General features: G+C 39.1%; 1 protein-coding gene across 1 annotated transcript in view; it reads left to right on the top strand.

Annotated features, from left to right (window-relative positions):
* Positions 1 to 20,799, top strand: part of REV3L (REV3 like, DNA directed polymerase zeta catalytic subunit) — a 112,590-nt gene that overhangs the window by 16,871 nt on the left and 74,920 nt on the right. Inside the window, exons 2-9 of the mRNA XM_020805332.3 lie at positions 3,063 to 3,252; positions 6,709 to 6,783; positions 9,066 to 9,226; positions 10,802 to 10,898; positions 14,714 to 14,808; positions 16,158 to 16,262; positions 17,646 to 17,730; positions 17,809 to 17,957. Of these exons, the coding sequence (XP_020660991.3) occupies positions 3,063 to 3,252; positions 6,709 to 6,783; positions 9,066 to 9,226; positions 10,802 to 10,898; positions 14,714 to 14,808; positions 16,158 to 16,262; positions 17,646 to 17,730; positions 17,809 to 17,957 (957 nt within the window). The remainder of the gene's footprint in view (positions 1 to 3,062; positions 3,253 to 6,708; positions 6,784 to 9,065; positions 9,227 to 10,801; positions 10,899 to 14,713; positions 14,809 to 16,157; positions 16,263 to 17,645; positions 17,731 to 17,808; positions 17,958 to 20,799) is intronic.

The following is a 20,799-nucleotide window of genomic DNA, read 5'->3' on the forward strand; positions in this document are numbered from 1 at the left end:
TTTCTCAATCCTGCCATCTTGTTTAAAATCTGAAGCCTCTACTTTTTTCCATATAGATGACACAGAATGACAATTATGGGCTGAACATTGTGGTTTTCTAACCTTCCCTCACCTTGGATAGAATTAGCCTTTGGCGGAAAATGTCTTATCCTGGAATGTGTTTCCCAGGGAGACTCTGGGACTCTTCGGAGTATACCAGCTCCCTATTGAGGTCAGGATTTCAAGATCCAGTGTGTTATATGTGTGATGGGTTTCTTGAGACAGGTCCCCTCTAAATTGTCCACTTGCATAAAAGACTCAAGTATAGGGTTTCAGAAACTGTCAGGATTGAGAGGTTGAAGTACAGTAGCAACAACAGTAGCTATAAGAAAAGCATTGTCAAAAAGAAATCTATTTATTCCTGTGGGGGAATTGACCCAGAACATTTCACCAGCCATAACTATATTGCAGATAATGACACAACATCACTAACTGCCAACTGCTTCTTGCATTTGAGACCATTACAAAACATGATCAGTGAGCCACAGCCTATTTTTTACAGTACCATATTTTTCGCTCCATAACACGCACCTTTCCATAACACGCACCAACTTTTTAGGAGAAGAAAACAGGAAAAAAACTGTTTTCTTCTCCTAAAAATTGGTGAGCCTTATGGAGAGGTTCATCTTATGGAACACACCCTAGGACCCTTTGGAGGCTCACCCTGCCCCCCCGGGCATCAGAGGGGGCAAAATCACCAGCTTCTGGGACTCTTCTGAAGCTTCCCAAGCCTCAAAAGAGTCCCAGAAGATGGCGATTTTGCCCCCTCTGGCTCGGCGGGGGGGGGAAGGGTGAGCCTCCAAATGGTCCTAGGGTGTGTTCCAGGACCCTTTAGAGACTCACCCTGCCACCCCAGGGGTCAGAGGGGGCAAAATCACGAGCTTTTGGGACTCTTCTGAAGCTTCCCAAGCCTCAAAAGAGTCCCAGAAGGTGATCAAGCCGGCCAGCGGCCGGCCTTTGGAGGAAGAGGAGGAGGTGAAGGGGGAGTCGGGGAGCCAGGCGCCTGGCCGCGCCAGGGCTCGTTCCCTTCCCCCTTCCCCCTCCGGTGCCCTGGGGGGATCAAGCCGGCCGGTGGCCGGCCTTTAGAGGAAGAGGTGAAGGGGGAGTTGGGGAGCCAGGCGCACGGCCCTTTCCCTTCGCTCGCCGCCCCGGGATGAGCGAGCCGGCCAAAGCGCCGCTCGCTGCCGGCCCTGGGCTGAGCGCCCGCCGCCTCCTCTTCAGAGGAAGAAGAGGAGGTGGAGCGGGAGAAGGGGAGCCAGGCGCACGGCCGCGCCAGGGCCCTTTCCCTTCCCCCGCCGCCGCCGCTTGGATCCGCGCCGCGGCCGGTCCCCCAGCCATGGTTGGACTCCCGGGAGTCCGACCATGGCTGGGGTAGCTGGGCGCGGCGCGGATCCCGGCGGCAGGGGCAGGGTGGGAGCGATCCGGATGCCTTTCAGGCATCCCGGGCTTGGATCCGCGCTGCACTCGTCTATCCCAGCCATGGTCGGACTCCCGGGAGTCCCACCATGGCTGGGATAGCTGGGTGCGGGGCAGCTCCGGGAATCCGGATCCCTCCCACCCTGCCGCCGCCGCTGCTTGGATCCGCCCCGCACTCAGATATCCCAGCCATGGTCGGACTCCCGGGAGTCCGACCATGGCTGGGATAGCCGAGCGCGGGGCGGCGGCAGGTTGAGGGGGTCCAGACGGCTTCCAGTGCTTTGCCTGGAAGCCTTCCGGATCCCCCTACCCTGCCCCCACTGCCCTGCGCCGCCTATCCCAGCCATGCTCAGACTCCCGGGAGTCCGAGCATGGCTGGGATTGGCGGCGTGGAGCGGCTTCAAGCCGCGGCGGCAGGGTGGGTGGGGGGCCCGGACGGCTTCCAGTGCTTTGCCTGGAAGCCATTCAGATCCACCCTGTCCCCGCCGCCGCTGAGAGCCTTCCGAGCTCTCAAAGGGCTTTCTCCAATGTCAGAGGGGGCCCTTTGAGAGCTCGGAAGGCAAATGTCGGCGGGGGCTTCGGGGTCCTTCCGAGTTCGTCGCCCATCGCCGACATTTTCCCCCACTGAGCTGGGGGAAAATGCCCCTTTCGAAGGGGAATGCAGGCGGTGGCTTCGGAAGGACCCTTCGGAAGGGTCTTTCCGAGGTCACTACCAGCATTTTCCCCCAGCTGAGCGGCGGGACTTCGAAGCTCCCACCGCTCAGCTGGGGGAAAATTGGGCTACATAGTCAACATCGCAATGCGATCGCAAAAGTGATCGCAAAATCCACATCAGTATGCGGATTCGTCGTTAAACGGGGCGCTCGTTAAGCGAGGCACCACTGTATTAGGTTTGAAGTAGAATAGTAACTGAATATATGTTCAGTATCAAAAACGCAGATGTCATATTGGGCATAGTGCAGAAATAAATTTAAAATTAGAAAAATAAAATGAAATTGCCAATATCATGTTGATCACATGCTGTATGACCATGTTAGGAATACTGTATGGCATTTCATCTTGGATGTGGGCAGTTTTGCTCTCCACATTAAGAAAAAGATGTAAAAGAATAGGAAAATGTGCAGAAAAGGACAACAAGAATGACCAAGAGATGGGAGCTATTCCCTAGACTAAGATTCAGATTCTGCAGCTGGTAATGAAATGTGACAGAGATGTAGGAAGTTATGCATGGTCTATATAAAGTGTGTAGGGATAAACTAGAATTAAGCAGGATGATTACTGTATTCAAGATACAGTATAAGAAGTAGAAGGATGGCTTTAAAAGGGTAGTGAACAAATTCATGGAGGACAGTCATTAAATACTAATCATGATGGATATATGAATATAGATATATCCATTCTGTTCTAGCTGGTTTTTTCTTGTATAATTCTTCTTGCAAAGCTGTATCTGAAAACTTTGAATACTAGTGACTATCGCGACATGTTGTAATCTGCCTTCAGAGTTTGTTAATTATGAATTTTTCTGCATTTTAACAAGTAAGATAGTTAATGGCTTTCTGAGCTTGTCAAATTGTGTAACTCTGAAAAACTGGTTTCTTGTCACCTAGGTCAGAAAACATGTCTGCATTTACATGGTATTTTCCCCTATCTGTATGTACCATATGATGGTTGTGGACATCTGCCAGAACATTATCTGCGTCAATTGGCTTTCAGCATTGACCGAGCACTCAATGTTGCTTTAGGAAATCCAGCTTCTTCAGTTCAGCATGTGTTCAAAGTGTCATTAGTCTATGGAATGTAAGTATTATTTTACTCTTTTTTGTCATTAGAATAAAGGTGAAGTGGCAGTTATTTAAGTTTTAGACAGTGTTAGATGATGAAAGATTTTTTAAAAATACTTTTGACGATGCTGTTTTTGTTTTTAAACAAACTTCATTTCTTCCTTTCCAAATCGGCTGGTATCCTATTCCCCATTTTTAAATTTATGGCAAGGGATTTCATATGAGAATCTAATGTTCTCTAATTCAATCACCACCCTTTCCTGTCAGTTAGGAAAAAAAAACTGCTGAAATGTACATACAGTTCTATGCTTCAGTCTGACTTTAATGAAAAAAACATCTACGTGGGCTATTACTATCTATTCTTTACTGCAAGACAAAGAAGATTAAGCTGTTCCTTGTCCTTATTTTTTTGTTTTCCCTGTTCATATTTTCTGGCACTCCAGAAATCCTAGGTAAGGTAAAGGTTTCCTTTGACAAATATGTCCAGTGTGTGTCCGACTCTAGGGGTGGTGCTCATCCCTGTCTCCAAGCCGTAGAGCCAGCGTTTGTCTGTAGATAGTTTCCGTAGTCATGCGGCCAGTGCAACTAGACATGGAATGCTGTTGCCTTCCCACCATGGTGATACCCATTTATCTACTTGCATTTTTACATGCTTTCAAACTGCTAGGTTGGCAGGAGCTGGGACAAGCGACAGGAGCTCACTCCGCTGCATGGATTTAAACTGCTGCTCTTTTGACCTTGCATCCCAGAGGCTTTGCGGTTTAATCCGCACCACCACCGTGTCCCAGAAGTCCTACAGAATCCTTAAAAACAACTCCAAAAAAGCAGAGAGGCAATATTACAGAGAATTGGTCTACTCCAAAACAACATGAGAAAGAAAAAATAGTTGTCAGACCTACACAGGCACTAGTTTATAGAGAAAGCCTCTGGCTGTACCCTTACTACAGTCCACACTGCTACCAGAGGCTATACAAAGAAGCTTCTCTAGCCAAGATACCCCATCATCACTAATCTTATGTGCAGGGCAGAAAATACTCACCAGCCAATTCAAAATGTGGTAAAACACCAAAAAATCTGAAAAGTGAAAGCAACAGTATGTATTCAGTGAAAATGCCACCCATCCTCCTGTGCCTGAACAGTTCATATCCTCTGTGCCTGAACAGTTCAGTATTAAAAAGCCTAGGCATTGGAATTGACCTGTGTATTTTGGTGAGGCACACACCAAAGCAAAAAGCAACACAAAATACTCTCTCCAAAATACACACCTTGAACAGAATAAATATGTAGGAATTTATTCTTCTACAACTTTGTGTAAAGAAAGTCAAGCCCTTGCTTCTCTTTCAAGTGTAACCTGCATAGTGATGTGTGAAATAAACACATGTATGTAATTTTGGTGCAAAGGATTTCCTACTGTATTTTGACACTTTGCCTCCTGGTAGTGTTGAGGTAAGTGATTCCTCGAGTGGTTTTATTGCTTATTTTGGAAATGGAGGGAAGAGAAGATTAAAAGGTTGTAGTGATTCATGGTATACGTGAGTAGAACAAATATATTTCCTCCATTCTAGCCATGGTATTAAGGGAGGGCCTCTCATTTGACTTTCCTTGGTGCACAACAACCATGTTAAACCTCTGCTGACGTGATACTTTGCTTTTTACCCAAGTGTTCATGTCAGTGGAGATACCTGGCTGTGGTGATTAATGTTCCTTTGCAAATAGTTGTTTAAGCAAATACAAGAATGCATATACAGTGGTGCCTCACACAACGATGTTAATTGGTTCCAAAAAAATCAACGTTGTGTGAAACATCGTTCTGTGAAACACCATTTCCCATAGGAATGCATTGAAAACCGGTTAATCCGTTCCAATTGGAACGGATTGCCATCGCTGAGTGAAAATCCCCATAAGAAACATCGCTGTGTGAAACAATGTTTCCTTCATTGGAATGTATTGAAGCCGACTCAATACATTTCAATGGCTTTGCGAAGTCCATTTTCGCTCCTGTAAAAGTGTCTTACAATGTTTGGAAGCTGTTTTAAATGATTGCAATGGTTAGCCCACCTCCTGAAACCTAAGCAAACTGATTTTGGTGTTGTTCTGACACTTCGTTAATTTATGGTAATTTTTTGTTTTCTCCATTGAAAACCATTGAATGGTCTGTCTAATGGTTTCCAATGGAGAAAACAAAAAATCATCATAAATTAACGAAGTGTCAGAACAACACCAAAATCAGTTTGCATAGGTTTCAGGAGGTGGGCTAACCATTGCAATCATTTAAAACAGCTTCCAAACATTGTAAGATACTTTTACAGGAGCGAAAACGGAGATCGGGAAGAGCTTTAAAAGGCAAACGGAGATCAAAGAGCCCTTTCCCGAAGATTAATTCATTAAACTGGAGATAGTTCTCCTTGCAATGATTTCATAATTATTATTTCAAATGGTCAATAACCAGTCACTAATTTTCTGATTTAAGTGTAAAGGTGACCTGAAAAGTTGTTATTCTAAAAATGAAACTTTCATTTTTCTTTCAAGTTTTTTTTAAATATTTACAACTTTCATTTGGGTTGTAAATATTAAGGTTATTTAAAATGTAACAACCAGCAAGAATGAGCATTTATGTAGAAAACCGTGATTTAAATTGGGTCTTATTGATTAGTGATTTAAATTATAATTTAATAAATCTGATTTAAATCAAATCCAGCATGGTCAAGCAGTGCTAAAATAATTCCCACTGTTTTTTATTGTTTTTAATTATTGGAGTTTGGTAAGTGGGCATCACCACATAACTACTAGGATAATTACTAGCTGTCTGTTCAGTGCTGAAGCTTGAGGAAACCGTGGCTATAGCAACGACATGCTGAGTGAAAATGTAAAAGCCTGTTCGCTGTTTGTTGAAGCTAGGGCAACATGGTATTGGATTGAGAGCCTAGTGGACTGTTTATATTTGAGGAAATTGTGAGGTATATTTACAGTTTTCATAACCATGCAAATATGTTTGGGTCTTAAATGCACTATGATCTTTAGTTTGACTGTCAGTGAGAGTATATCCTGATTCGACCTATGTTGTGTTTATAGCAGTGACCAAAAAAAAGTTGAGAATGACTGCTGCAGCATACTGTAATAATTTCGGAGGGGGCAGGCTTTGAAACAAGAGATTCATTTTCCTTTGTATTATGTTAGATACATTTTAAAAATAATCTTTATTTTTTTCTTTAAAACTAGCCCACTTTGTCAGTAATTTGTTTGTTGGCTCCTTGTTTGGATAGTGGTTGATTTTCTGCTGTGCATCCCGAACTATCAAACAACTAATTATGATATACAAGACAAAGTCCAGGTCTCGAATTAGGAATAAGTCCTTATGTACTATATTTCTGTTTACTTTGATAATGGTAGCTCAATACATGCACAGACCCACTGACTCAATCCAGAGCAGAGTGACCATGGTATAATATTGTACTCGATTTTTATTTTTCAGACCTTTTTATGGTTACCATGAAAAGGAAAGACAGTTTATGAAGATCTATCTCTACAATCCTGCTATGATGAAAAGGTAATGCTTAAATACTAAGGAACACTTTCCCTATTGGTATTCAAGTAACATACAGTACACTACAGTTCTAATAGGGATTTGTTCTGAAAGGTCAGGAAGGAGGATGCAACTGTTAAAAAGAAAACTTGGCAGAACATTGCCATCGCTTCAGTGCTGTTTGCACCCTTTTGTTGCCCAGCTACTGCTGCTTGTCAGTGCCATTTTTCCTTAGTCTTTGCAGTCTTAATTATCACCTGCCAGTATTGCTACTCATTTATCTGTGATCACTCATGTGACTTGATGTTTAAGTATTTGTAACATTGTCTTCCTATCAAATATAGCATCTTACATCAACAAAATTGTGCATTGCCTGGGATATTATGTGGTAAAGGTTATGTGGTAATCTGAGCATACAGCAGTGATGATGGAGAAGACCATGAAAGCAAAAGAAAGAAAATGGGGCCGTCTACAAAAGTATCAAAACAACATACAGTATATATTTTTACAGAAACTACAATACAGTGGTGCCTCGCTTAACAATGTTAATTGGTTCCAAAAAAACCATTGCTATGGGAAAACATCGTTAAGCGAAACGTGTTTTCCCATAGAGATGCATTGAAAATCGGTTAATCCGTACCAATAGGCACGGATTGCTGTCCTTAAGCGAAAAAACCCATAGGAAACATCGTTAAGCAATACAATGTTTCCTCCATTGGAATGCATTGAAGCCCATTCAGTGAATTTCAATGGTTTTGCGATGTCCATTTTTGCAAATTTAAGTGTGTCTTAAAAGGTTCAAAAACTGTTTTAAATGGTTGGAATCGTTAGTGCACCTTCTAAAACGGGTGCAAACTTAATTTGGCTTTGATCTGACTTTTTAATTTTAATTTTTTAAATTTTTTTCCCCCACCAACTTTTGACAGCTGTCAAAATTTGACAGCTCCATGCTTTCCTATGGGGGAGAAAAAAATTCACAGAACATTAACGAAGACGCAGAACGAAGCCAAACTACGTTTGGACAGGTTTTGCAAGGTGCTCTAACAAATTCAAGCATTTAAAACAGTTTCTGAGTCTTTGTTAATTTATTGTGAATTTTTTTCTCCCCCATAGGAAACAATGGAGCCCAACTTTTGACAGCTGTCAAAAGTTGGTTTCAATGCTTTCCTATGGGGGAGAAAAAAATCAGCAAAAATTAACGAAAAGTCAGATCAAAGCCATATTAAGTTTGCACATGTTTTAGAAGGTGCACTAACGATTCCAAGCATTTAAAACATTTTTGAACATTTTAAGACACTTTTAAAACTGAAAAAACGGACATTGTTAAGCGAAACAGGGGACCTAAAAATGCATTCGCTATGTGAAGCACGGTCCCGATATCGCTAAGCGAAAATCGCCCATAGGAAACATCGTTAAATGATGCATAGCCTTCCCTTCAGCCAATCCCTGAGTTTCCCTTTCTTACCTTTTCTAGTGTCTGTCCTATTTGCCTAAAGTTCTTCCCTTAGTTAAAACTGTTTTTATTACATTGTCGTATTATTGTTGTAAGCCGCCTAGAGTGGTCCTAACCGACTAGATAGGCGGGATATAAATAAAGTAAATAATAATAATAATTTTTAAAAACCATCGTTAAGCGAAAACATTGCTAAACGAGGCAATCGTTAAGCGAGGCACCACTGTATATTTACAAAAAGTACCAGAATATGCTCCTGAGAGAGAGAGAGTAAATTTTATATACAGTAGTACAAAACATGATTTCAGCATTTCAACTCAGTCCTACTTTACCAGTCTCAGATCTCTATGGATATTTTTATTAAAGAGGAATATATTTTATAGTTGTTGATTTTTGAAAACTATATATAGAACTTCATAGTCAGAGTTGATTTTCTTTTTGTTCCAATAGCACTACTGTATTTATTTCTTGCTTTTCCCCCCCAAACCAAGAAATAAATTAATTTATTGCCTGTATCCTTTTCTTTTGTAATTTTACATTTTAATCAGCTGTTCAAATATGCTTTTATATGTGTTTAGGTAACAGAAGCTGTTTATGCAAAATAAATCCAGTTTTTTCCAGAGTTATAAATAAATACAGATTTTAGTTGTATACATAGTTCTGTTTTTCCTTAAACATATGCACATAAGCCTTTAAATAGCATCTGCAAATATTTGATCCTGTATAGTATGTTTTTCTATAACAGTTTTAGGGCTTTGACCACTTAGATACAATTCTGAGATGTTGAAATATTAAGTAGCATGGTAATTTTTTTTCAAACAAAACTAACTTTTTAAATTCTTTTTAATTGTAGAGTATGTGAGCTGTTACAAGGTGGAGCTATAATGAATAAAATTTATCAACCTCATGAAGCACATATTCCCTACCTCCTCCAGCTCTTTATTGATTACAACTTGTATGGAATGAATTTAATAAACCTGGCTGCTGTGAAGTTTAGAAAAGCAAAGAAAAAAGGTGTGTGACTCTGATTATAAACTGCTGTGCAGTTTTGGGGAATCTGTGCTGGTGTAAAGCGTGGAGCATAATTCATTCTATCTTTTTAGAATGTGAAGCATTCTATGGTTGGTAGAGAGATTAACTAATGTCTCAGTAGACCTGGGTTCAAATTCCTAGTAAGCCATGGAAATTCACTGGGGGAGATATAACTGCTAAAACCACTCCTGAAATATTTTACATATGCAGAAAACCCTGTTTAGGATTGCTGTAAGTCAGATAAGACTTGCTAGCGCACAACAATCATTTTATTCATTGCTGTCAATAGAGTTGTGTTATGTGCAGGGAGTTGAGTTGTTTATTTGAAATTATCTGCTCATAGATGAAAAGATCACCTGGTTGGTTTATAAAAGTTAAGAAGACAGTCTCTTCTAGAGGCTTATAATCTAAATGTTACACCAAGAAATGAAAAGAATTAGTTTGGGGAAGGAGAAAAAGCAAACATGGGCATGTTTAAAAGTTCTATCAATTGTATTCTTTTTCAAATAACATATATCAGATTGATATTCCTCATTCTGTAATGTTCTTCATGAGAAGCAAGGGTGCAATATCCATGTGGACTTTGATCCTATGGAAGATGGATGAGGTCGAACTGTGTTGCCCTTCCTAACTGGCAGATAAAAAGTCACCACTGCAGTTGTTAGGGGGGCATGTGCCAACTGACTTGGTGGTATTAAAGGATCCCAGTGAAGATTCTTTACTTTTTGACTAAGAAGGAGTGAAAGTCACACCATTTGTTACACAAAGCAACAGGATTTCAGCCAGTATGTAAGGTCATGGTTATGCTTATCTTAATCGTTCTTCTTCATGGTCTTCACTTCTGATATGTTGCTAATTGATGTGCCCATGATATCTAGTATAAGAATCATATATAGATTGATGGCTGTAAGTGTGCCAGGAGAGTGTGTTTTTTCACCTTCTCCACCTGTAGGTTTTCCACATGTACTCTTATCTCCCATAAATGTCAATAATTATTTTTGGTTGTCTACTCCCGGGGTCCCCAACCCCCGGTAATCAGCCCGGTACCAGACCATGGCCTTGGCAGGACCAGGCCACAGAGACATACAGTATCTCCCACCCACCCCCACACACTCCACCCACGCCCATCCGCACACATGTGAAATCAATATGCAGAACAGAATGAGGAGGGAGCCAAGAAGACAGCTGATGTGAGTGAATAATAGAAGTTGAGACCCTGTGAAGTTCAAACTCTATCTGAAAGTATGAAATTTTATTACTAGTTTTTTTTACTATGTCACTTTGAATGTTCTTTGGAACTTGTAACATATATTTTAGAAAAAGATCACATGGAGAAAACAAATTGCAGATGAGGAATTATCTTTTATTGTCTTGAGCACCTATTCTTAAATTGGTTTTGAATTTGTTTTGTTTGTAGGACTCTCCCTAAATATTTAGCTTAGTTCAGAATACAAAAAAACATTGATCTTTCAAATCTGCAGTGCATAAAAGGAATAAAAGTTGACAAAAAGCTAGCTGTTAGTACTGGAAGGCTTATCTGCTATGTTTTCCTTATAGGTGATCTATCTGAAGAAACTGGATGTTTTAGCAATAATTTGTCAGGACACTCTGCTTCCAGAACCCCTCTTCGATGGGAAGATAATCAAATACCAAGGTTAGCATGTCCAAAGATATTTTCAGAAAATAAAGCACAATAGAAAGAAATATAATTTGATCAAGATCCTCGGTTTAACTTTGTGTTTAAATGAAGCTGTGCTGGATAGTTGAGACTTAGTCCTCCTGATTTACAAGCAAATTCAGTTAACTTGAATTTAGCCTTCGTTTAAACAATAATATAAATTACTATTTTGAGCATGTATGTTATATATGACAGCATGTTTAAAATGCAGTAATAGTCAGTCTGACTCAGAATTTTACTTTAGCTGTTGAATGATGGCAAGCATTTTGATCAGTGGAACGAAGACTGATATTTTTGCTTCACGAGTTGTTTTGACTCGTGTTACTTTTTTGATCTGGTACTCACCTTATACAAAGGGCCTGGTGCAAAAAAATTGTAACTGTTTATAAGAGATAGTTATACTGATGATATTATACATGATTGCTGCTTAAATGATGGTGACAGAAGTATTGTTGTAATGTCGTGTGTTTAGCGCTGCACAGTTGTGGTTGTTGCAAGGTTTCCACCCTGTCCTCCCAATATTTAGAAACAAACAGTGAAGAAATATTTTGTTCCCTTTTTGGCAACCTTTTTATTATAGCTGTTCACTGGTGCTGACGTTTCACTGTACAATCTTGCCGCATTCTGAGATGAAGTGTCTACCTATACTTTTCACCCAAGGGAACAATGTAGAATGGCAGTCACAAAGTGAAAGTCATTATTTTCTATTCTGTTCCTTAGGTAGAACTGGCTATTTTTTTATTTTTTTGGAACACACTTGAGCCTATAGTGTAATTCCTAGGAGAAACTATGAGCAGTATACCAGCATGCTATGAGGGACAAATATCTGAGTAATATCTTGTAATACAAAGGGTCTTTCACTTTAAGAGACAATGATAAATGGCAGCTCCCTTTCATTGTGAGTACTGTAGGTGTGATTTCCATAGAGATCCAGCTTTGTACAGCTGGTCTTGAATGATTGTTTTTCAGTAAGACACACTTTCTTTTCCTGATATTGATGTTTGTGTTTCTCCATTAAAAAAAAAAAACACAGGGAAATTCCCCAGAAAGGGAAGAAAAAACTATTTTTTTTAAAAAGGGGAATGGAATTGTGGTTGAATTGAAACTATACTTTCTCCAGCAACGAAATTTAGATCACAAATCATCTCTTCCACTTTCCATCCTTATTCAAAACTTGGATACACTGGCCAAGTCCTCTTGTATAGTTATAGTGTAATGCGAACTGTGTAACCTTTGGAGGCAAATTGCCTCGAGTTAAGTATTCACCATAGACATTACCTTTTTTTAATGACTCTCACAATACAACATGCAGCATATAGTATCTATGATGATTTCTAATCTTGAGGCAGTTCAGTCTCAAAAGCTGTTTGTGTTATTCCAATATAACAATGCAGGAGGATTTTGGTCAATGATGCACCTTTGTTTAAATTATGTTTTGGAAATTACTTCAGAACTTATTGCAAATCATAAAAGAAATTAAATATGTTTTACCCATACTCTTGCCCTCTTCTGCTGGCAAATTCTTATACTTAGTGCATTTCAGTGTAAGGAGTGTTGACCCTTTGTCTTGTTACCATTGTTGAAGTAAGAAATTTATTTATTTATTTAACTTATATGCCGCCCACATTACCCGAAGGTCTCTGAGCGGCTTACAACATTTAAAATACAGTAAAAAGGCAAAATAAAAGAGCAAAATAATTAAAATGCAATATATACTCTAAAATTGCCATCAGACCCACAGCTGATATGATTTCAATTAAAAGCCTTCTGTAACAGGAAGGTTTTGACCTGGCGCCGAAATGTCATCAGCGATGACTTGTACGTTTTATTTATTTAATGGTTTGGATTGGATTTCTATACCACCCAACTTAGTGGAAAGGTACTACTCTGGGCGGTGAACACAAAGAAATTAAACCCACAACAAATAAACATCTCTTCCCACAACAACATAAAATAACAAAATAAGGACAGACAAAAAATACAACACAATCAAATGGTAACTGAAACTGAGCTCTGAAATCAAAGTAATAAATTCCTATTTCAGACTCTGAACTAATTCAAATATGGTAGAAGCAGGAGGCAGACATCTCCATTCTCCCTCTTACAGCTCCCCATGTCCCCCACATACCTGCTTGAGCGATGAAAAGTCATCCAGAGCCAGTTTCCAGGCATTCACAGTTAGCTGTAGGAGGGGGTAAGGAAGAGCATAATATTGGATTTAGGTCTGTTATTTGAACTACATTTTGATTTAAAACTTCTAATTATGTCACAGTGTGGATTTGACAATTAAAAAAACTATTATTTTGCTTAAATCGTGATTTAAATCAATTTGATTTTTTTAAAATCAGGCCGGTGGCACTAACTTCAATCTTAATGAAGTGCTTTGAGCAGTTAGTTCGGAAATATATTATTTCCTGCCTTCCTGATCCCTTTGATGGGCTTCAGTTTGCTTATAAAGAAAATAGATCAACCGAGGATGCGATCAATACTGTGTGTTATATGGCTTTATCCCACTTGGAAACACAAGGGAATTATGTAAGAATGCTGTTCGCGGACTTTAGCTCTGCTTTTAACACCATTGTACCCCACAGATTAATAGACAAACTTAAAGATCTTGATTTTCCAGATTCTATCTGTCTGTGGATTTTGGATTTTTTAACAAATTGTCCACAAAGGGTTAAACTGAATGACTACATCTCTACTGACAAGATACTCAGCACTGGCACTCCACAAGGCTGTGTCCTTAGTCCACTACTGTTCTCCATTTATTCATCGGATTGCACCAATAACCATCCCACTAATAGGATTATCAAATTTGCAGACGATACTACACTAGTAGGACTTATCTCTGGGGATGATGAGTCTGCGTATCGGGACGAGGTATTACAGCTATCCCTCTGGTGCAAAAAAAACAATCTTTTATTTAACAAGTAATTCATAGTGGACTATAGGAAAAAAAGAGCAGACATTCAGCCACTGTATATAGATGGAGTTTGTGTGGAACAGGTGGTTGAATGTAAGTTTCTTGGGACTATCATAACAAATGACCTGACTTGGAGTGCAAACACCGTTGCGTTAATCAGGAAGGCACAACAACGGTTGTATTTTCTAAGGATTCTTAGAAAGCAACAGTTGACTGAGAGTTTGTTAATCACCTTCTATCGGAGTTCGATTGAGAGCATATTATCCTACTGTCTCTGTGTATGGTTCACGAGCTGCACAGTGGCAGAGAAAAAGGCAATTCAAAGGGTGATTAAGACGGCCCAAAACATCATTGGCTGTTCACTCCTCTCTTTGGAAGAATTGTATAAGAACAGATGTAAGAGGAAGATATCTAACATACTGAAAGACTCCTCTCATCCGGGATATCAGCTCTTTAAACTATTACCATCAGGAAGGAGATTCAGGGTATTGAAAGCAAGGACAAGCAGATTCAAGAACAGTTTTTACCCAAGTGCAGTATTGAGTTTAAATGCGGGGCCATAGGTTTTTGGTGGAATTTTAATTGCTGAGAGAAAACGGGGTATCTATATTTGGATGGTGAAAGTTGTGTATATTTTAACTTTTTTTTGTAGTGTTGTCCAGTTTTACCTTGGGGAAGAGCACCTCATTTCGTTGCACCCACTTGTGAGCGCAATGACAAATAAATTTCTTATGTCTTATGTCTTAAAAAACCATCAATCTTTATCCACCCTGTTATAATCAGCATTTCCTTATTTTTCAGTTTAAACAAATATTTTAATGGGAAATAACGTTTTAGTAATACTTTTTAAACTTTGTTGTAACTGCAGCTCTTTAATATTGGATGGTATTGACCGACAGAGTACCTGTGAATTGGAAGTGGATGCAGTGGCTGCTGACATTCTGAATAGGTTGGATATTGAAGGTAAATGGTATTTTCTCTGTGTAATCATTCAGGACTCTGGCAAGATTGTTTTTATAGTACCTGACTCAGTGAATCTTCAGTGTTGTTTAAAATTTTTGATTCACAATAAACAATCAAATATTATAATAAATGTGGTTAAATACTAAAAGTGTAGAAAGACAATTGTTAGAATGTTTAGTGTTACAGAATTAAACAATTTTCAGGGTAAGTTGGAATTACTTGTTTCTTGATAAGGTTGTGCGCAGGAATGAACATAATTTTAATTCCTTAATTATTCTTGTGTTTTGAACTTCTCCTGTATTTGCATAAGGTTTGATTGACATCCTGGGCATAAACATTTACAGTGGTGCCTCGCATAGCGATCGCTCTGTTTTACGGTGAAATCGCTTAGCGCCGCTGTTTTTGCGATCGCAAAAGCGATCGCTTTGCGATGATCCCTATGGGTGAATTTTGCTTTGCGATGATCTCAGGGAAGTGATCATCGCAAAGCCCCCATTTTCGGCCAGCTGATCGGCTGTTACAAAGTGGCAGCCGGGTAAACAAAATGGTCACCTGCTGTTTTCAGGCACGGATTCCTCGCTTTAGAGGCACCGAAAATGGCGGCGCTATGGAGGATCTTCGCTTAAAGGTGAGTTTTAAGCCCATAGGAACGCATTAATCGCGTTTTAATGCATTTCTATGGGCTTTTTATTTTCGCTTAGCGATGTTATCGCTTAGCAGCGATTTTTTCTGCATGAATTAACATCGCTAAGTGAGGCACCATTGTATTTTGTATTTAAAGAAGGAACATATCAAACTTCTAATTTATAGGGAACAGTCTAATTATTGTGAACAGCCATACAGTGGTGCCCCGCTTAACGATTACCTTGTTAAATGACGAATCCGCTTTACAATGGGTTTTTTTGTGATCGCTATTGCGATGTTCCTATGGGCTTTTTTCGTTTGACGACGATTAGTTCCCTGCTTCGGGAACCGATTGTTCGCTTAACGATGATTTTAAAACAGCTGATTGGCGGGTCAAAAATGGCCGCTCATTGTGCAAAATGGCTCCCCGCTGTTTTCAGCACTGATTGCTTGCTTTACAGGGGCCGGAAAATGGCCGCCCTATGCAGGATCTTCGCTGGACGATGAGGTATTTCACCCACTAGAACGCATTAACCGGTTTCTAATACATTCTAATGGGTTTTTAAATTTTGCTTGACGACAATTTCACTTAACAGCGATTTGAACGGAATGGATTATCGTCGTCAAGCGAGGCACCACTGTAATTCACAAAAGCACTGTGTTAGATGGTTTTAGTAATCTTGACCCTTCCGCCTTTGAATCTGCTGTGTCTCTTTCTTTTACAGTCCAGATTGGTCAAAACCCAGGTTTACAAGCAATATGGGAAGATGAGAAACGGCGACGTAGAGAAAACAAGGAGTCCTCTCAAATTAGTCCTCCTGACTCACAAGGTAGATAAGGACTGTTTATTTTTTATTGTTCCAACAAGGTAGATTTAATTTAAATCAAATTTATTTAAATCACTATTTGAATCATGATTTAAATTTTAAAAAATCTAATTTTAGACAATTTAAATTTTAAAAAATTTAAATCATGATTTAAATAAATTTGAATTAAACAAATAATTTATTTTTATTACTCTCTTTTGCAGGCAGGTACACGTGGTAGGTCATCATGTGATGAAGCATTTATTCCTTGTTAGATTGCCAGGTTTATCTCTGAAATCAGAATGTCAGACTTTCCCACAGTGATTACTCTATGCACTGTTTTATGTAATATTCTAATAGAATGGATAATCTGTGTACAGAAGATATGTTCAGCGATATATTCCAGATTATGCCAGAAGACCACTTGTTTAATTAGTTCATTTAATATAAATAATATTACTGTAAGAGGCCTTATAGAGTCTCCATGTCCTTTTGTCTAAGTTAAAGATGAGTTATGGCAAATTACATATGGACCAGAATCATGTTGGTGATTACGTGTGTGTAAATTAAATTGTGTAATTCACTGCAGTAAATTACTGCTAACTAACAAGGTGCTAGTCATGTTAAAAATTATGTGCTTTTTGTGCACTCAGGCATGTGCCTCATAACATGAACAATGCCTTCTTAATTAATGACAGTTCGATGCAGTGATTTATACAATTTAACTTACACATGCGTACACCAACAGAATTCTGCCCATGATTAACTAATTCTAACAGTTATGTTTCTGTGTCTTTCTTGCCTTTTTCAATGTAGTTGTTTTCAGTAATTTCTCTTTTGCTTTCTAATGCCCTGGTCTTCTTTTTAGTAACACTACTTGTGTTCTGATTATGCTTCAGTTGAAGAAGTAGTAAATCAGAATTCAGTCTGTACCATGTAATCTAGTAGACAATAAAGTTGCTAAAAATGAGTTTCTGAGAAATCTTTCATAAGATTGTCTACAACAAGGATCTTTTGGGGAGCTGATACTACTTTTCTCCAAAAATGCTCTTCTACTAAGTTGAAAACAGCCCAGCTGTGGGTTCACAAAGGAATTCTGATAGTAACAGGTACATTTTCATCCAGCTACAAATTATATTCCTTGTAACATCTTTGTGGGTGTATGCAGAATATTTTCTAAATATACATAGGAGTATTATCAAAAGCAACATTATTTTTACTTGATTCCGTGCTGCTTGAAGTGCATAAATCATGTGTTGTTTGGCCTCTACTTAAAGGTACTAGACAACATTCCATAAAGCTACAGGTAATTGTTAATAGTTTCAATTCCTTATTTATGGTTCTTTCAGCTGTCCTTTTGTGTTGCTATTTTAAACATCCTATATATCCTTTTTTCCATAACTAAAGAGCGTGGATTTGTGACCTCAACAGAAAGTGAAAAAATATTTCAAAAGAGACTGAAAGAAATCCTCAAGCAGAGTGATCTTTCTATGTAAGTAATAATTTAATTCTTAATCTTGTCTTATTGTGAGGTGTGCAACTGTATTTAAAGCTTTTTTTCATTAATTAGGACATTGTCTGGATCACTGGACTACAGTAAAGAATCACAGGAGTTCTCTGCTGAGTTGACATTACATCCTGATTTACCATCTCCTAAAGTTGTTCCATGTTCACCAGCAAATATGATTGAAGTGCATAGAGATAAAGAGCGGAGTCCAGGTTAGAATTCTTAGTATATTCAGTTCTTAAATCAAATACCTCTGCCCAGAACTGTTTCTGTGAAAAAGCAGAACAAAAGAAGTGTGAGAGAGAGACAAATAGTATGCAATGAATTATCTCTTGGTTTTGCACACCAATCTGCAGTCTCTTCCTTCTGTCCCTTTGAATTATAAAACCCTTGAGAAAAGCAAAAGAAAAATTATATGAAGACCATAGAAGAAAGATTAGCAAACTTTCTTTTATGTCAATTTATGTGAATATGTAAGGGAAAAATATGCTGTGAAACATTTGAAATTCATTGACAGGAGCCCTAATACTGAATGCTGCTCAGTTATATATTTAGTGAAGCTATAGACAGAAAGCATTGGAATCTTTCCATGGCAATTACTTGCCATCCATGGAAATAAGTGATTGCTTGGATATAGATAGGTGGAGCTCTAGTTGCTTTGCATAGTAAATCTCACAAGAGTAGTCTCATTGAATCAAGAGGAATTTGGTGAGTTGATTCCTTTATAATTTCCATTGATTCAGATGGGCCTACTTTTACCACAGTTACTTTAGCGTAGTAAGTCACAGTTCAAGTAGGCCCATTTAAATCAATGAAACTTATGGAGGAGTTGACTCACCAAATTTCTGTTGATTTGATGGACCGACTCTAGTGAGATTTACTACACTACGCAGCAGGATTTTGGCTAGTGTGTGTTTAATACCTTATAATTTAATCGGGAAATACATCTATAGATTACTTTTAATTTTTTTAAGGGTATGCTGTTTGCATAAAACTTAATATTTATGTATTTGTATAATTAATCAAGGCATCTGTTATGTTTGATCACTTCTTAAATATAATTTTGTCTTTTCTTTTTTTTATTATTTGACTGCTTAAAATCACTGATGATTATTTAGACAGAAGGTTAACCTCAGTGGTAGCATCCATTAGTCTATCTTCTGATGGCAGTACTTCTGTGAACAGGATCAGAGGGGGTTGGTCTTCCCCATTGCAGCTGGCTTTTCACCTCAATCTGGAAAGCTTGAAAATTCTTCAGAGTTGCTTTGGGATGAGGAAGACGACAGCAGGAGTGAGGAGACAGGAAGAAAGTTAGGTTGCAGTGTCACCACAGTGTCAGCATCTCATTGATTTTTTTAAAGACCTTTGCCATATTTTTCTACAGCAGCATGTTGGTGAACTTTTAGAACTAACTCTGTAACTATCAATAGATAATTTTAATATACCCTGTTTCCCCAAAAATAAGACCTAACCTGAAAATAAGCCCTAGTATGATTTTTCAGGATGCTCGTAATATAAGCCGTGGCCCCAAAATAAGCCCCAGTTAAGTGAAACCCCACTCCCCATCATTGTGCAACAACCAGAAGAAGATTACATAACTGTATTTGAAAAATCTAGATTGTTGTACATGAAAAAAAAATCCCCTGATAATAAGCCCTAATGCATTTTTGCAGCAAAATTAATATAAGACCCTGTCTTATTTTTGGGGAAACACAGTAGTGTCCTATTATTTCATATTTCTTAGAAAACGTGGGTGTATAATTATAAGTAGGGGGAGGATTTCTATAACATGTCATTGTTTTTCTGCAACCCATGTTTGAGCTTACGGATGGGTTTGAACATGTTTATGAATACTCTGGTGAGGAAGGCCAGATTACTGTGAGACGGGGCGAGAGGGGTACCCACTCTCCAGAAAGCCGTCTCTCCTCTGTACAGAAGAGAAGGAAGTACAGCTCCAGCCTGTCTCAACTCTCAGAAAGACACAGCAGTGAGGGAAAGAGGAGATAGAAGGAAAAATACATAAAATAACCGTTGAAAGAGCTCAGGGAAAAACGGCAGGAATAGAGTGGAAGAAGAGGGTGGAGATAGGGGTGGGGACAACAAATATAAAAAGGAGGGAAGAACAGCTACTGCCAGGTTGAGAGTTGGTTTGGATGGAGGACACATGGACCAGTGCTTGGGAAAGACTAAGAGTGCCCAAGGAGGAGGCGGATTATAGGAGGAGAAGGGAGATTCCACCCAGACCGTCCTATTGGGGAGAAGCAGAGGCCAAAGAGTAGAGAAGGAGGCTCAGAGAAGAGAAGGGAAGAATGGAAAGAGAGAGAGGCTGGAATGGAAGGTAAATGAGATGAGGAGGAAGGGGTTCAGAGAGGACCCGGGAAGACTCCCATGTGGGGTGATGGTCGGGATGATGAGACCGTGCCTTTGTTGGAAGGTGAAGTGGGACAGATTGTAAACCCTAACATCTTTGTGGATTCCCATTCCTGGATGAAGATTGGAAGCCCCTTCAGGACCCGTTGTCCAAAGGAGAAAGACGATGGAATCAAGTTCTAGACACTGGTTATTTGTTAAACACACCAATAAATATCTCACCTGTTTCTAAACAACAAAAATCTCCTGATTTATTTGAAGTGAGAAAGGAGACGAGTCAAACCCTCACAATTACTCTTAAACATGTTTGAACTTGCTTATGGGTTCAAGTGTAGGTTGCAGAGAAAATATGAAATGTCATAGAAATCCTCATCCTAATTATAAGAAAAATAACTGTGGGTCATATATTAAAAATAGATGTAAATACAGTCTCAATAAGAAGATATGCATGTATTAAGTTATTATATAATCCCGATTAATTGAATGTGGTACCGTTTCCCCGAAAATAAGACCTAACCTGAAAATAAGCCCTAGTATGATTTTTCATGATGTTCGTAATATAAGCCCTACCCCAAAAATAAGCCCCAGTTAAGTGAAACCCTGCCCTCCACCATTGTGCAACATTGTGCAGTAACCAGAAGATGACGACTGTATTTGAATAACTGTAGATTGTTGTACACGAAA

Source organism: Pogona vitticeps, chromosome 1 (genome assembly GCF_051106095.1).
Source record: "Pogona vitticeps strain Pit_001003342236 chromosome 1, PviZW2.1, whole genome shotgun sequence".
NCBI classification, from domain to species: Eukaryota; Metazoa; Chordata; class Lepidosauria; order Squamata; family Agamidae; genus Pogona; species Pogona vitticeps.